This window comes from Benincasa hispida, chromosome 7 (assembly GCF_009727055.1).
Source record: "Benincasa hispida cultivar B227 chromosome 7, ASM972705v1, whole genome shotgun sequence".
NCBI lineage: Eukaryota > Viridiplantae > Streptophyta > Magnoliopsida > Cucurbitales > Cucurbitaceae > Benincasa > Benincasa hispida.
The window spans coordinates 26,811,076-26,829,312 of NC_052355.1; the positions used below are offsets into that span (position 1 = coordinate 26,811,076).

The following is an 18,237-nucleotide window of genomic DNA, read 5'->3' on the forward strand; positions in this document are numbered from 1 at the left end:
TGACGGCAGATTGCACATGCCAAATCAATAGGCACTCGTGTACCCGGTGCACATTAAAACATAATCGTATATCGGGTACACGATTTAAAAACTTATTTTCGTCAATACTTTTAATCCTATCCTATTTTTGTTAATATATATTAAAATAACATTATTTAAAAAAAAAATCAAAAAAAGTAGTGTAAAGGTTGATCACGTGCAACCTCCAAGCAAGAAGGCGTAGGCCCCACAAAAGCAAATTTTCAATTTCAGGAACTCCGGCCACAGTGCCTACCCGCCTTCTTCATCTCCACGTTCAACCTATAAGAATAAGACCCAACTTCACTCCCATTTCACCCCCACAGATCTCGCTTCTCTTTCTCTCTCTAGATTCATTTCCCGCATTTTCTTCCTCCCTGTTCTTTTTCCCTCGAAATTCTTTCAATTCTTCGTCCTCTTTGATCGGCGACCTTGCTTCCATGGCGATTTCTAGAGAATTGGCGGGTGATAAATGGGTGTTGTTGACCACTGCACAAACGCCGACGAACATTGCGGTGATTAAGTATTGGGGGAAGAGGGATGAGGCCTTAATTTTGCCTGTCAATGATAGCATCAGTGTTACGCTTGATCCCAGTCATCTCTGCACCATCACCACTGTCGCTGTCAGTCCTGACTTCGAAAAGGATCGGATGTGGCTTAATCGCAAGGTTAGGTTTCTTTGAATCTCTCTTTCTCTTTTGCTCATTTGGTGAAATTGCGTGTGATTTTGGTGGGTTTTGATTGTCGTGAAATTTGGTGCGTTCTTTATTGTTGGAACTTTGGTCAACGGTGATTTGTGAGTTGTGGAATTTACTTGATTTAGACTGTTGGAAATGATTTTGGTGAAATTGATGTCGGAGTCTTCTCTGTTTTGGATATCTGTGGGAATGCAGTGAAAATTTTGGAAGAATTAGGCCCTCTTTGGTTCATAACTCAAGGTGACTTTTTCTTTTTCTTTTTCTTTTTTTTTTTCTTTTTTTAAAAAAAGATAAAATATAATGAACGTTGATGCTTGATGGTATGCGTTTGCTAACACTAAATCCAGAAATGGTTGTGGAAATTTATCTTGAAAAGGATTCAATGTTGACTTAAGCGCATGGAGTTCGTGCTCGGCTGACTGTGGTGGTTCCAGTTACAAAAGCGCTTGAAAGTCCGTTTCTAGCTGTAGGAATTTTCTGGAGGAGGTCTCTTCTTTGTTGTTGAGCAATAGAGCTACTTCATGTTTACCTCTTTCCGCTACTTTTGCTCTTTTTGATAGCGTGAGTAGTACTGCAGTGGACGTTTTGGAATGACGCTTTGCATTTATGAAATCTCAAGTCTGGAAGAAACCTTAATGACGAGAAGGCTTTTTAAATGGTGTCTTCTTATGTGGAAAGTATAATTTTAGAGGTCAAACATGGCAACGACATAACAATCATGGGTTGGCCTAGTGATTAATAACGACGTAAAGAACTTTGAGGGAACGGTTCAATCCATAGTAATCACCTACTTAGGATTTAATATCCTAAGAGTTTCCTTGACATCCAAATGTTATAGGATCACGACACTCATGAATATTTAAAAAAAATGAAAAAATGGAATAAAAAGATGTCAACGACTCTAGGAGATTAATTTTCTTTTGCAGGTCTAGTGACTTTCCTTCAGAATTCCTTTTGAGACATTTAAATGAAGGGGAGCGGCTCAAATCTAGCTTGATTTATGTAAGTCCATTTGAGGAGGTCACTTCTGAAGAAGGTAAAGGTTTTCCTGTGTGCTACTTGTTGTTGGCCATACCAACGTCCATTGATAGGGCCCAAACCAGAAGATCAAATATTACTACATCCAATCTATGAGGAGACACGAGATCACTTGTTGTGAATTGCTCTTTTGCTTGGAAACATGACATAATCTCTCTCTCCCTCTCTTGTTTATTTTGGATGTTCTTCCCAACTCTACTGGTAACTTATCTTGACATTCGGTCAAAGAAGAAAACTAAATTCAATGTGAAGGGCCTTCTTGTGGGAGGTCCGACTTGATAGAAACTGAAGGATGTTATGACTTATGGGGGAAATTGGTAGGGCCTTTTTTTCATTCCTTCCACCTGAAGTTCTTGAGACGTGTGTGCATTCTCTTGGAAGAAAGCAATTGTAGACTCTCTTTGATATTTGCTTACTGGAATCCATCGATATAACTCCTGGCCCATACAAAATTTTCCTCATTGAAAGCTTTTATTATTTAAATACCTGAAAGTTTTTAGAAAACCAAATACTTTTAACACTGAGTTTTAAAAACAAAGAATATCTTTTATTTATTTGTTTATTTTTATTTTTTAAGATATCAAAGCATATCTTCATGTGTGATGTTTTGGATTTTAAATCTTTGTAAGCACACTTTTTATCTTTGTTTTCAATATTTTAAGGAATTTTCTTGGATCAAGAATTAGGTGGCTGAGGTTTTGTGCAAATATAAAGTGGGATAACTTTTTAAGTGAATATTTTACGTTACCCGTGGCTGTGGTATATGCATGTTAACGTATTAGTAGTACACACATATATTGGCATTTTCTATCAAATTGTAGAAAATGTGATGAAATAAACTTTCACCATTTCTTTGTTTCTTTTGGTCTTATCCTGGTCCATGATGGTTCTGTTTTTCTGGTTAGTGTAGGAGATATCCCTTTCTGGAGCCAGGTACCAAACTTGTTTGAGGGAAATCCGCAGTCGAGCTAATGATGTTGAGGATAAAGAAAAGGGGATTAAGATAACAAAAAAAGACTGGGAGAAGTTGCATGTATATATCGATTCATACAATAATTTCCCAACTGCTGCTGGCTTGGCTTCCTCTGCTGCTGGTTTTGCTTGTCTTGGTAAAACCTGACTTCACTCTTAATTTAAGATTTTTCTCTTGTTGATTGGTTTTAGGGCTTAAGGTTTTGCGCACATAGTTCAGATTTTTTTTTAATTAAAAAAAATATATGGAGTACTGAGTAATTATTATTATTATTATTATTTTAAATACGAATTCCACTTTTCACTGATATGTGAAAAATACAAAGGAATTGGAGACCCAAGGGAGAGGTAAGGTAAGGAATATAAAGGCATGCTATTTTTTAAAAAATTGAAATAAAATAAATTAAGGACACGAGTGGAAAAATGTCTTTTTCCACTTGTGTCCATATATGCAAAGAGTGGGGAAATCTTAGAAATGTTTTCAAAAGGGACCTATTGTTTATCTCGATATATGGTTCTGAGAATGAGTTTATTTGCTTATATACATCTTTAAAAATAATCACCATTATATATAATTTTTTTTATGTTTGTATCTACAGTCTTTGCTTTGGCAAATTTAATGAACGTCAAGGAAGATCATAGCCAGTTATCTGCTATTGCAAGGTATCCCTTTTTTTTGGTCTTCTTTATTTAAGGAAAAGTTTCTTGTCCTTGATCCCTTCTCTCAAATACAATACTATGGTTGGTTTTAGTGTTGTTTGTTTTTGCACCCCAAATTTAATTGATTGAATGAAACTGTTTTCTAACTAAAATTGAGGTAATTTCCGATTTGACGTTTTGATCTTGCATTTCCATGTTTGCTTCTGCTTGATAAAGAGCTAATAGGTCATGGATTTAATCTATGGTGACCACCTACTTAGAATTTAATATTCTATGCATTTTCTTGACACCGTAAGGTCAGATGGGTTGTCTCGTGAGATTAGTCAAGATGCACGTAAGCTGACCCGGACACTCACGAATATTAAAGAAAAACTTCTGCTTGCATACAGTTTTGACCTTGCATTCCCATGTTACTTCTGCTTGTTTAAGTTCATACGTATATTGTTATGCTATCTAATGTCAATTTTTTCTCTCTGTTTGAAAAAAAAGCATTTTGCTACATACATTATTTTAAATATCATAGATCATTGTTAGTATTTGTGATTATGTATACATGGAATAGAGTTCATATCATACACTCCTCTTGGGCCTCTTATACATGGAATAGAGTTCATATCATACTCCTCTTGGGCCTCCACGATCTGTTTTCTCCATGGGAAACAACCTTTCAAATTGCATTAAAGGAAAAGAGGAAATGTACATCAAAGGAAGTGTTAGGGACCCCCCGAAGAAGTAAAGAGATAAAGAAAAGACTCCAGTTAGTCAAATTCATGGAAAGGGATTAATTTGGGAACTTTTCCGATCAGGGACTGCAACTAGATACATCCCGAGAAAACTGAAAGTTCTTCTCTCCATTTTGGAGGATTCTTCTGTTGCTCTCCATCCAAATTAGCAAAATCAGAATTGTCCAGATAACTTGTCTCTTGTCTTTGAAAGGGTTGGCCAGAAGAGTGATGAGCAAGAAAGTCAGGTCATATACGAGGAAAAGACATGTGAGAGTGTGACACATTGAAAATCATAGCCCATAAACTGCTCATAAAAAGTGAACACTATCGAGAATGTACTATTAAGGGGAGAAATCAGATGTAGGGTTCCTTTGCTTGATGCCTGGCCCTCATTACAAATATTCATCGCCCAAGAATAGAGTTCAGCTGACTTCTATCTTCTCTGGTATTTTATTTTGCCATCCATACAACTTTACTTAAATCTTTTGGAATAAGCTCACTGGAAGGAAGTGCCTCGGTTTGAGAAAGATGTTGGTAGTTTCCTCTTTCTTTTTTTAATAAGCACAATTTGATGTGTACCTTGTACATTTAAAAAGATGAGCGGCTTTTAATCATAATACAGACTTCCAATGTCATAATGTTTTTTTTCTTTTCCTTCTTTTGTTATCTGATTATTTCATTCAAATTTCTGCTCTTTAGTGGCATTGATTCATATATTACTAAGTAATCAGGACTATGTAAATCATTTAGGCAAGGTTCGGGAAGTGCATGTCGTAGTTTATACGGTGGATTTGTGAAATGGAGCATGGGAAAAGTAAGTTTAACTGTTTCTTCATACATTTAAATCTGCGATTTCAGGAAATTAACTGTTTCTTTTACGCATATAATTCTGCTTTCTCATATACATTACCGAGAATAGTGCTTATATTTTTCTTTTTTGTCTTGTACCCTCGTTAAGGAAAAGGATGGAAGTGATAGTCTTGCAATTCAACTTGCGGATGAGAAGCACTGGGATGAGCTTGTAATTATCATTGCGGTGGTATGTAGCTTCTCTCACTTTTTTATGTTCAATTTTTTTTTGACAAGTAATAAGCATCATTTGTTTTTTTGTAAAAAAAAAATAATAATAATAAATAAAATAAAATAAAAAAGAGGGAGTAGAAATTGTTCTCCAATTGGCTTTGGTAACACAATGGAATGATTTGTTAAAAAAAAAAAAAAGGCTGGAGAAGTGAGGGCCTTCTCAAATCCAAAAAAGATTTATTTATATATTTATGTATTTGTGTGCACGCGTGTGGAGTTTCTCTTGGAGTTATGGCTTTGAAGTCCACGGTTTAAGATGCCTTAGGGCCCATATCATCATATGTCTTGCTATTGTCTATTCTTTAGAAGTGACAAAAATAAAAGTAACGACTGCAACTTACAAACATGGGTAGACTTATGAAATGAACTATAATATCCAATAGTGGGCAAATATATTTTTCTTCTTTTCCGTTTGTCATTTGACTATGTACTGAGTATGGTTCTTCAGGAATTTATTATGTAATTTTCTATCTTATTTTAAAAGGTAAGTTCGCGACAAAAGGAAACAAGTAGTACTTCAGGAATGCGGGAAACTGTAGAAACAAGTTTGCTTTTACAACATAGAGCTAAGGTATTCTCAGTCGCATTGGTTCCTATTAGATTTAATGTTTATATGATGTTTAACATACCTTGAAATTTCATCGGTTCTTTTCATTCTAAGTAATGTCTTTTAATATCTGCTATTATGTATAAACTGGATTTTACGATTTGTTTTCTCTCGGTTTTTAACCATTTTTTCGGTAAAAAAATCTTTGTGCTCTATATTCAAAATACATTTATATTCACGTGTAGATCTGTGTTCTTGTTACAGGAAATTGTACCAAAACGTGTGTTAGCTATGGAAGAAGCTATTAAAAATCGTGATTTTGCATCTTTTGCACAACTTACATGCAACGACAGCAACCAATTTCATGCAGTCTGTCTTGATACGTCTCCCCCGATATTTTACATGAATGATACTTCCCACAGGCAAGCTTAATTTTTTTTTCTTTTTTCTTTTTCAAGTTACCGATCCATCTCTGAATATTCGTATGACTTTCCCTCACCATTTTCGATTTTTTTTTCTTTTTTTTTTTTTAATCTTTGTTTCATTCTGACAAAGAAACCATGTTTCAGGATAATCAGTATTGTCGAGAAATGGAACCGTTCTGAAGGAGAACCTCAGGTCTGATTTTTCCCCATTTTTTTAAAAAAATGATTTTTTCTTTATGTTCTCCATGATAATTTTGAGGATGTAAGTTCTTGAAAATTTTTATTAGTTTCCAATTCAGAAGTTTAAACCAAACTAAGATGAATGAAAGAGCCATATGAAAAGAAAGAAGCCCAAAAAAAAAATGAGAGCATAACAACAAAAACAAGAGGAAGATTACCTTGTGGCTTACCTCCGCGAATTGCTGCTAATGATTTTTTTCTGATTTCAATCAAACCTCCAGGTGGCATATACTTTCGATGCAGGGCCGAATTCAGTTCTGATTGCAAGAAATAGAAAAACTGCTGTATCTTTGCTTCAAAGGTTGCTTTTCCAATTCCCTCCAAACCCAGAAACAGACTTAAACAGGTAACTGGATTTTTTGAGAATCAATATGGTTTCCAGAACTGCATTAATTTCAATCTTGTGCATTCAACTATGAAGAACCTTCCTTCTTTTCTTTTTTTCTGGGAGACTCATATTTTAGTATGTTAATCACACAAGTGATCTGAAGTTAAAATTTGTCCCCTTACGATTCTTTCTCCCGTCAGTTATGTTCTTGGCGACAAGTCAATTCTCCAAGATGCTGGGATTAACAGTGTAGAAGATATTGAATCACTGCCACAACCTCCAGAATTTAGCAGTTCATTCCAGAAATACAAGGGAGATGTCAGTTACTTCATCTGTACCAGACCGGGAAAAGGACCAGTTGTGCTTCCCGAGAGCGAAGCTCTACTTGACCCCAAAACCGGGCTGCCAAAGAACCTCTAGAGGATTTTATTAGTCCTGTGCAATATTCTTACTGAAGTTGTGGCTCTTAGAGTTAAGGTTTCGAGGATCAGTCAATTGAGTATTCGAGCCATTTTTCTGGAAATTTGCAGTTTCTAAGGTAGACTTCTGTTTGTTCACTTTTTAATTCAGTCAGTGTTTTCGTTCAATGACACACAAAAGAATAATTTCAGTGGTCCTTGTTGGCACCAAGATCATCAATGCTAGGAACCTGTGAATGGTCAACTTCCAAAATTTGTATGAACAAGTTATTTATTCCTTGCCCAACAAGTTCAGTGTCTTTAGTCTTGTATGCTTCGTTTGTGTAGGGTTGAGTTACTATTGTCAAAGTAAGTTATGACAAAATAAATGAATTGAGAATGAATCTTCCATTTCGTTGTATGCATCATATTAGTTGATACCTATGGAAGCTAGGGGGAAATCCGAAAGCCTTGCTTTTTGGTCGAATATATATACTTTAATGAACTGTATTCAGATTGGTGTCAAACTGTGAAAATACTTTCAAATTTTTAACTATCATCAATACAAATAAAATTGTGATGTCTCGATCGAGGATATATATAATTTGACTAATTCGTAATAATGTTTATAACATTAAAACAATTTTTTTCATAGTTCTTGTTTAATAATCTAGCGGGGAGAACTATTTTACCTTAGTTTACTAAATAAAATAGGTGGCCTACGGTGGCTTTTTTAATACAATAAATGTGAAGAATGAAGATTGAAGATTTAAACCTTCAATGTTTGAAATGACCTTTTTAAGTTTTCTTGAGGAGAGACTTTGTAAGTGCTTACAAAGTAGATTTTGGGCACTTGAAATGCTAACCCAAATATGCTCTAAAACATCATTTCCTGCAAATAATTTAATTGATACAGTTAATATAAACAACTCACTATTAAATACATATAATGCATATTGGTCGGTTAGGTCGTCTTCGTCTTTGTCTTGGTGTTGGAAGGTTATTCTTCGTGTTCGGGATAGCATGAGGCCGTTGGTTCGGTTCTCTATTGGAAATGGACGTCTCCGTTCAGTTTGGTATGACCCTTGATTAGATGGGGGCCCAATTTCCCAACAATTTAGTCCTGTTGTTATTTTGGATGCTGATAGCTCCTTTCATGCTAAGGTGTGTGATTTTCTTCGTCTTGATGGGACTTGGAACTAGCCTTCCACCTCTAGGGATCTGGTTGACCTCTCTAAGCAAGTTCATTTGGTTAATGCAAAGGTTGGACGGGAGGATGGTGTTCTCTGGCTCCCTTGTAGTTCTAATGTGTTTTCGGTTGCTAGTGCTTGGGCAGTTTTACGTCCTAAGCAGCTTGTGGTGGCTTGGGTAACGTTCTTTGGTTTGGGGGTAATATTCCTAGGCACACATTTATTGTTTGGCTTGCCATTTAGAATCAGTTGAAAACTTGTGATCGTGTTAGAAGATGGTGTCCTGATATCCCTAGTGATTGTGTTCTATGTACGGATGATGTGGAGTCTAGGGATCATTTATTCTTTGAATGTTAGTTTAATAAGGCTTCATGGAAGGACTTGCTTTCATGGGGTCAGTGTACCAATCGAATTTCATTTTGGGATACTGAGCTTGCTTGGATTTGCCAATTTGGCAGAGGAAATCGGTTAAAGCATAAGGTTTAAAGAGTTGTTTGGTGCGTTGTTACTTATCACATTTGGCGTGAACGAATAGGCATGTCCATGGTGCTTCTTTGCATCCTCCTCAGGTGATTAGTCTTGACATTAGGTTTGAGATGCTTAGTTGTTGTTCTACGTGGTTGGAAGCTTCGACTGTGGATTCCCATATGGATTGTTCTCCTTGGAACCTTTTTCCTTAAGGTGTGTGGTGTTGTTTCCTTTTGGGGTTTGGTTGTTTGGTTGCAATGTTGTTTGATGTTTTTGTGTTTTGGTTATGCCTTGACCTCACGCTATGAGGTCGCTCTTTCTTTTGAGCAATACACTACCTTTGCAAAAAAAAATTAAAAAAAGCATAATAAGTCTCTTTTATAAAGTAGTTTAAATCTTGAATATCACAAATTATGATTGATCCACATTCTACAAATTTGCACTATCAACTTTGAAGTTTTTCCACCAACATTCAACAAGAAAGAAAAGCGGTTCAATTAAAAAGAAAACGAGGCCAAGAAAGCACAAATTGTAAAAATCACCCTTGAAGTATGGTGTTAGTTGTAATTATACACTTAAACTTCCAATTTTAAAAATTGAATCCTCAAAATTATATAAATATTGAAATTGTGTCAAAATTAAACTTTCAAACTTACATAATTGTATAAATAGTAACATTTATATAAGTTTAAGTGCTCAAATTTTATCATTTGTGGGTTCAATTTTTACAATTATTGTAAGTTTGAGGATCCAATTTTAATTGTTAAAAATTTAGAAGTTCAATTTTTACGATCAAAAGTTTGAAAGTGTAATTGTAACTATCAGTATATTTTTTGCAATTTGTCCAAAAAGAAAAATCGAAATTGCCCAATTGTCAGGGGGAGAATTTTGAAATATCTAAAGTAATGGGGCCGAGTAGTAATTTACCAAATTCAAATATCTCTGTATTAACAATCCATCGTATACCGGTGAAGACTTAACGGAGAAATGGCGGCAATATCTCGCCTGCAACTGCAGCTCCTCCACTTCACTCCTCCTCCTTTCAAATCGCCTTCGATCTTCTCAAGATTCCCTCACTTCTCTCGCACTTCTCCCCGTAGATTCTTCACTCCTCGCCCTCTCTGCTCCGTCTCCGATTCCACTCCTCAGGTTCATCTCCGTTTTTCTTTTTCATTTTGAATGCAAATCATATAATGTGTTCATATATTTGACTGTGTTGCTGGTTTCTTGTCCGGTTGTATATAATTTAGAATTCTTCTTCGGAGGTTGCATCGAGTTCGAGCATTGTTGGAGACCTTCTCGACTATCTCAACGAATCCTGGACGCAGTTTCATGCGACAGGTATTGCATATTCTATTGTTTGTGTATCATGCTTTATCGCTATGCTTTTTTTGGTGCTTCGATTCGGATAGGAGTTCCCTGCGTAATTACTGGCTATGAACCCTAATTAGCGCTGCAGCTGCTAGCTTTTTATTCTGTAGAGTGATTTGGATATAATTTATTGTTAAATTGTTTTGGATTGACGCTTTCGTTTATTGTTATTCACTTCTCACCTTGGAGATCGATTTTTGGAATTCTTGATGGCGAATTTTTACGTACTTTTGATTCGGACATTCTGGTGATAGAATTTGTGATACTGATACCTCATTATTTTTTCTTTTCTTCCCCCACTTTACCCCAGCTGAAGCGAAACGGCAATTAGTTGCTGCTGGTTTTCATTTGCTAAACGAGGATGAAGAGTGGGACTTAAAGCCCGGTGGATGCTATTTCTTTACACGAAATATGTCTTGTTTGGTTGCCTTTTCCATTGGAGAAAAGTGAGTTCAAGATAATTTCTTCTAGTTTTCAGATCTGCAAATGATTCCGGTTATTTGTATTTTAAATTTCTTGGCTTATGAAACTACAGAAGAAAGCTGTGTAGTTAACCAAGAAAGCTGTCTTAACTCCTGAGTTTTATTCCCTTTTGACGATTTTTTTCACCTTTGATGTTTGAATTTTTCGTCTCCTACGATTTTTTGCTGTTTTAGTTTGATTGACAAAACTCTCTGTTTGACAGGTATGTCCCTGGTAATGGATTTCATGTTATTGCTGCCCACACAGATAGCCCATGCCTAAAATTAAAGCCCAAGTCTTCGTCAAACAAGTGTAATTGTTTAATGGTCAATGTGCAGACATATGGGGGTGGTTTGTGGCATACTTGGTTTGATAGAGATTTGAGTGTTGCTGGAAGAGTTATAGTGAGAGGCGGTGATGGTTCATTTTTGCACAAACTTGTCAAAGTAAGAAGGCCTCTATTGCGAATTCCGACCTTGGCAATTCATCTTGACCGGTTTGTACCTCATTGTTATCTTTTCAATTTTCCATTTCATTCATGGTTGACCTGCTTCTCAATTTTTTTTTTTTTTTTTTGGAATTTTAAAGAAATAAACAAGTTCATTGATATTATTTGAAAGGTCTGTTGTGCGGAACTTATTAAAAAAGGACTAAGCATGCACCAATTGGGAGCTAAAACATAATCCTATCCTATCATAAAGGAGGGAGATGGTGTAGCTCTATGGTGCCCTTTTCTAAAAAGGGACATCATTTTGTGGCCTGCCAGCTTTTGATAACCAAAAGTCATCATTGATTATATCCTATTGGTCGCTCTGTTTGTGGGGTTTCATATATTACAATCCATTTATGTAAACTTTTTGGAGGATAATTTACAAATTTTTTGCCTATATGGCGCTCACAGAATCTTTTGGATTTTAGGTTTCTAACATATTATATAGTTTTGTTTGTCCCTATTAAACATGTTGTTGATAATTATTATTATTATTGCTATATTATACATGATATGTTTACATATTCTAAATGTTTTGGTGTTTTTAACATATTCCAAACGTTTTGGGTTGTTAACTTTTGGAACCAAAAGAATAATATCGACTTTCTAAATGGTGTCAAGAAAAGAAAATGTTGACTCTCTAAATGAGTATCAGGAAAAGAGCAAGTGTTTATTTACTATTCCCTTTTCTTCTTGTCATGGTGATCTTGGTTTCTTCAGCACAGTGAATCAGGATGGGTTTAAGCCAAATTTAGAAAGTCATCTTATTCCGTTGCTGGCGACGAAGACCGAAGACAATTCTCTTGAGTCGAAAGATAAAAGCAATGATTCTTTTTTGAAGGATGCCCTACATCCCCTTCTGAAACAGGTATTGTTTTTATTCCTTTAACAACTATTAGTATTGGTTTATTATTTAAAAAAAAAAAGAAAAAAAAAAGAAAAAACATCATACTGCACGCAGAATTGAAGCAAATTAGATCACTAAGCAGTTTCCTAATGAGGGACTGAATTAGGATGGCCTCTGAACTTGTAGTATTCAAACTATCGATATGCCGTGATAAAGAATCTAAAGAAAGAAGGAGAGACATTCATGCTGCATTCAGTGGTTTGAATCAAGTTCGCGTCCTTTGGACATAAGCACTAAAACTTTCTATTGTGAAATAAAATAATGAAAACATACTTTTAAAAGTCTCTTAAACCAATGAGTCACTTTGGCTGAGTGGTAAGGCGTGGAAAAATAAAGCCCCTTAAACATGCATGGGAAGGTTTTTAGATAACTTTCAGAACTTTTTTATGTTGGTAGTTCAAATAATTTGTAGGGAAAATTACCTTTTTAGTCTCAAGTTGAGAAGAATATGTATATTGGTCCCTGAGTTTTAAAAATGTACCTATTTAGTTCTTGAGTTTTTAAGAATGGGTGCATTTGATCATTGAGTTTTCAAGATGTACTTTTTTAGTTTCTAAGTTTTTAAGGATAGGTTTAAAAGATCATTTTTTTTAATTAATTAAATAATTATATGACATTGAAAATTATTAAAATATTTTTAGAGAGTGGATAATTTTTAGAAGTTATTTTTATAATTTAAAATGTCATATAGTTATTTTACATAATAATAATAAATTATTTGAATTTTGAAGGACCTTTTGAACCTATTCTTAAAAACTTGAGGACTAAGAAGGTACATTTTGAAAACTTAAGGACCAAACACACCTATTCTTAAAAACTTGAGGACTAAACACATCTATTCTTCAAAGCTTTGGTACTAAAAAGGTAATTTTTCCTAATTTTTTTATCTTTTTTTTTTTTTTTTTCCTTTTCCAAATTTCAAATTTCTTGAAAAGATTTGCACATACAAACTTTATTGTTGAACTAAAATGTTTTGAGTAATAATTTACGGGTTTGTTGGGAATTGGAATGCATTGTGTTAATTAAGTTGCATTGTTGTGAAGTTGTAGCCAAACTAAAAATTATTTATGAGTCAGTGGTTTACTTGATTGCCAGGTCATATCAGAAGAGCTCTGTTGTTCAGCTGATGACATAGTGAGCTTTGAGTTAAACGTGTGTGATACCCAACCTAGCTGTCTTGGAGGTGGAAATGAGGAGTTTATTCTCTCAGGAAGATTAGATAACCTCGCGTCAAGCTATTGTGCATTAAGAGCTCTTATTGATTCTTGTGAATCTCCTAGTAACCTAAAAAATGAACAGGCAGTTCGAATGGTTGCTTTATTTGATAATGAAGAGGTAAGATTTTTATTGTGTAGTTTGTGAATGATATGTAGACTGGAAGTTATGCTTCTAATAGATTGGTCAGAGATCTTTGCATATTTTGGTCTCTCGGCTACATAATTTTCTTTCGATTTGATCATGTTTATTGATGATAAGAAAGTGCTGCCCTCTAAGAAAACATGAAGTTTCTTTGGCACCTTTGATCACCAAATATGAATTTTATTTCTGTTTCCTCCAGCCATCAGAAAAATAAGTAGAAGTGGATCTAGACAAGGAGATGAATGATAATTGGTCCGTACTCTGGCGGCGTGAAAAACAATACATCACTTAGCCACACCATAACCTTTGTATGAGGGCATCACAAAGAAGCATTTCTTATCCCAAACCTGCAAAGCTATATTCACTTTTTTTCCATATAGCCTATTCCAAGGTTGCAACCCATCTAGCTTGAATACTATATCCACTCCAAAGCTATGTTCATTTTCCATATGGCCTATTCCAAGGTTGCAACCCATTTAGCTCGAATACTATATTCACTCCAAAGCTATGTTCATTTTTTCCTATATCCTATTCCAAGGTAGTAACCCAACTAGCTTTAATACTATTCCTCCAGAGCTATGTTCACTTTTTTAGTTAGTTTTGGGCTCCCTTCGCTTTCTGCTTTGAGGGCTGTTTTTTTCTGTATGGCCTAGTATTTCTTTAACAAATGAAAGCTTGGTATATTCACTCCAGGGATGTCTGCTGAAACAAGATCCTCAAGTTATTTAAATGACATCTGGAAGGTCATTGATGAATTTTCTACATGAAGGGGTTTTCTGCAAATAAATACTTTTCGTTTAAACTCTATTCATATTAATATTCTCTTGCTTTTTTCTTTGATTTAATTAGTCCTAATATGAAATCGTTTCATGACTGCTGTTTTATATTTATATATCATTAACTCTTCCTAATTTAGGTGGGTTCAGGTTCAATTCAGGGAGCTGGTGCACCCACCATGTTTCAGGCCATGAGGCGCATAGCCAGTGACTTAACTCAAGGATATGTTGGTGAAGGTGCTTTTGAGCGTGCTTTTAGGCAATCATTTCTTGGTACGTTCCAATTCAAAGTAAAGAACGATCTTTTTTCCTTGAAGGATCAGTTGCTACATATATATATATATATATGAAACGTGTGATCTAACTGATGGTAGGAAAAGTAAAAGATAACTCAGAAGCCTTTTCATCTCAAGAGTAATTGAAATAATCAAGTAGTAATCCTAAATTAATTTACTGTGATATATAAAATTTGAAATACTCAAGTAGTATGTGAACATGAAATTTGGATTTGGTACGATTTATTTTTATTTATTTATTTTTATATCCATGAGTGTCTGGGCTAGCTTACGCACACCTCGACTAATCTCACGGGACAATCCTCCTGACTCTACAAGATTTAGGTGTCGAGGAAACTCGTAGGAAATTAATTTCTAGGTAGGTGGCCATCATTGATTGTTTGACCTCTTAGCCATTTATTGAGACATTTGGTATGATTTAGTTGTGAATGCTTTTGATGCCAATGAAATTCTCCATGAACCTTTGTGTTGATTCTCAACACCTTGGAGTCTTGTTATTTAATTTTCATCTCTTTCCTACCAAATAATTAATTTCTGCCACCTTTTCCTGACAAAAGCTTTAGTTATCCGCTTATCCTTGAGAGCCGGACCATCAGTATTCTTGTTGGGGCATTGAAATGTTTGTTGAGCCATTGATATTAAAGTAGCAATTGTGAAAAATTATAGATTTATTTGGAATGTTCAAAAAGACCTCTCACTTAAAAAAACCATTCCTATATTTTTAACAAAAGTGCTTATGGTTGTTTGGTTTACAACAAAATTAATTTGAACAAAGCATCGGTAAATTTACGATGTTTTCGTCGAATGTCTGAACACGTCTGATTGCTTACGTAATTATTTTTTTAAAAATAGTATCTGCAGACATGGCCCACGGAGTTCATCCAAATTTCACTGATAAGCATGAAGAACACCATCGGCCAGAAATGCAAAAAGGACTTGTCATAAAGCACAATGCCAACCAGCGCTATGCTACAAGCGGAGTCACGGCGTTTCTTTTCAGAGAAGTAGGCCGAATTCATAACCTACCAACGCAGGTATGTGGCTGCCTTGAAAGCGTACTTTTAAGCTCCTAATACTGTTACCCATTGTTCAATATGATAGATTTTATTATGGTGAAAATATTGCTTTAGTCTTTTTGGTTTCATTTTATTTTAGCTTTCAATGGTCCAAATTTAGTTCTAGTACTTTCAATAAATTTTAAATTTAGAGTGTGTGGTGTAACTTACCTTTTGAAAAAAAATTAAAGATCACTCAAAATAGTTTTTGAAACAAGGACTGAAATGGTATTTTAACTTTCTATTATTTTAGTTCTTATGCGTATGGGGTTCTATCGTGAAAATTCTCTAAACCAGGCTGATTTTCATGCTACCCTTGTGGCCAATAATTAATATTGAAAATAGATATGGCTCTTTTCTGAGTATTACATAGGTAGGTTATAAGTTATAACTTTGATTGATTCCTTCTAAAAATGGCATTGGTTGTTTAATTGGCAATCGTCTTAATTCAGTTGTTAAATTGGAATATTCACGAACGCTGCCGTGGATGTTGGTAGGATTTTGTAGTGAGGAATGATATGGGTTGTGGATCTACGATTGGTCCAATACTCGCTTCTGGAGTAGGCATCCGTACAGTGGATTGTGGTATCCCTCAACTTTCCATGCACAGGTATACACTTGACTCCCCCTCTTTACTATGCACAGAAAAGAAAACAACCATCATATTGTCGCCCTTGAAAATGGAAACCTATCTTGCTGCTTGAAAATTCAAGTTAGTAGACTTGACCATTATATTTTTTCAGATTATTTTCAAAATCATCTATCCTGCTTCTTGAATATTCAAGTTAGTAGACTTGGCCATCATATTTTTACCGATTATTTTCAAAATCATGTTCAAATTTTAAAAAGAAAGAGAAGTTTTTATAAACCTTTCGTTTTTGGAAATTTGTCTAAGATGCCTATTGATTTGAAGAAGTAATATAAAATTGAAGTTAAATCATGAGTTTAGTTCACGATTATGTCGATTAGGCTCCTAAAATTGAAAAAGTATCTATAAGTCTATGAAGATTCAATTTTGTTTTTGTTCTTTTTAAATCAATTTGGTTGAACTTTAAAAGTATCAAAAAGTTTATTAAACATTCAATTTTGTGTCTAATAGGCTCCTAGCATATTCAACATTTTTATATTAACAAGTTCATCGAACGTAAAATTGAATTGTGTATATATTAGGTTACGAACTTTTAAACGATTGAATAGGTCTAGAATTTATTACTTGCCAAATTGAAAATTCTTAAGACATTTAAAAAAAAAATTGAACTTACTAAACACAAAATTGAACATGGAATAAAATGAGAAACTATAACAAAATGGAACCTAAATTATTTTTCAGTGTTTGTAATAATTTTATTATGTGCTGCCTAAAACCGTAGAATGTTAACATATGGCAGACTGTTGTTATGGATCATTTTAGATGTCTGTTTGTGTAACAAGTACTAATTCTTGTTTTGAAGCTCACTTTTTCACTATAATAATAAATGTAGGCTAATTCTTCTTCTTCTTCTTCTTTTTTTTTGGAAAAGAAATAAGTTAATTTGATATAATGTGAAAATGAAATCATGATCATTCTTTCTGCATATTGGCAGCATAAGAGAAATTTGTGGCAAAGAAGATGTAGACACAGCTTATAAGTATTTCAAGGCATTCTATCAAACGTTTTCAAGCATTGACCGAAAACTGAAGGTGGATGGCTGAATCAAATGCGCCATTGACGAGGCAAACGAAATAAGGTATTCTCATTCTGTGTCTCCCGATATTTACATTTGGAAAACAAGATGAAATGCAACACTTTCTTTTAAAATATATATATTGAAAGAAAAAAATTATTTTTAGATGAACTTTTTTAGAACAAAAAATGACCGAACAAATCATTCTGTCCCACGTATTTGATCTGAACTCTCAGAGCCTGCCCAGAAAATTTTAGGGTATGGTCCTCAAATAGGATCCTCCCATCTGAACTACGGTGGAAGTTTTTTTGCATTTTGTTCATCCAAAGATTACCACCTACCTCAAAAAGTGAAACAGAAACCAATTTTTATAGGCATGCTTTTCAAATAGAAAAATTTAGGGATGATGAAGAGCAAATCATAAGTTGGGTTTCTATTTCTTTAACTTATAAAGGTCCATTTTGATCCTTTTTTTATTTTTTTTTTCCCACAAACTAAACAGCACATAAATAATTTGGTGGCCAAATTATAAAAATCTCTCAACTTACATTGAAGTGATTAGTTAGGCTTTTTTGACCTTTTTCAAAAGAAATTGATTTGTGTTTTCTTTAAACCTGTGAGTTCTTTTTTTTTTAGAGAACTCATGAAAAGGATTAGATTTTTATTCAAATTAGTGTATTGAGAGGGAATGAATTTAAAGAATATGATTAGAAAATTATAACATGTTTGGTTTGATAATATTTATTTGTTTCTTTATAATATTTTGGGCAAATTGCAAAAGCCACCTTTGAAATATGGTTGTAGTTGTAATTATACTCTTAAACTCTATTGTGAAAATTGAGTTCTTAAACTTCTACAAATGTTAAAACTGGATCCTCGAGTTTACAATAATTATTGAAACTGGACCCACAAATTATAAATATTGAAACTTCAAACTTATACAAATGTTGTAGGATTGGTATGGTAACCCTAGAGGGTGTGAATAAGGTTAATTTCAACAAATTAACAATTTTTTTGCTAACAAGTAATTTAAACAATAAATTCATGAAAATTAATTCAACAATAAA

The 18,237-nt window shown here is 34.3% G+C and overlaps 2 protein-coding genes across 2 annotated transcripts; both read left to right on the forward strand.

Annotated features, from left to right (window-relative positions):
* Positions 1-278: 278 nt before the first annotated feature.
* LOC120081588 (diphosphomevalonate decarboxylase MVD2, peroxisomal-like) lies at positions 279-7,546 on the forward strand. Its single transcript, XM_039036611.1, has 10 exons — positions 279-686; positions 2,665-2,863; positions 3,326-3,389; positions 4,862-4,925; positions 5,070-5,150; positions 5,679-5,765; positions 6,006-6,163; positions 6,311-6,359; positions 6,628-6,752; positions 6,935-7,546. The coding sequence occupies exons 1-10, from the start codon at positions 459-461 to the stop codon at positions 7,152-7,154; spliced, it is 1,275 nt and encodes a 424-aa protein (XP_038892539.1). The 5' UTR covers positions 279-458; the 3' UTR covers positions 7,155-7,546.
* Positions 7,547-9,743: 2,197 nt separating this feature from the next.
* LOC120080765 (probable aspartyl aminopeptidase) lies at positions 9,744-17,384 on the forward strand. Its single transcript, XM_039035390.1, has 10 exons — positions 9,744-9,939; positions 10,041-10,131; positions 10,472-10,607; positions 10,847-11,119; positions 11,834-11,981; positions 13,116-13,355; positions 14,296-14,428; positions 15,304-15,485; positions 16,004-16,116; positions 17,090-17,384. Exons 1-10 carry the CDS (start codon positions 9,778-9,780, stop codon positions 17,196-17,198), a joined length of 1,587 nt encoding a protein of 528 aa, XP_038891318.1. The 5' UTR covers positions 9,744-9,777; the 3' UTR covers positions 17,199-17,384.
* Positions 17,385-18,237: the final 853 nt, after the last annotated feature.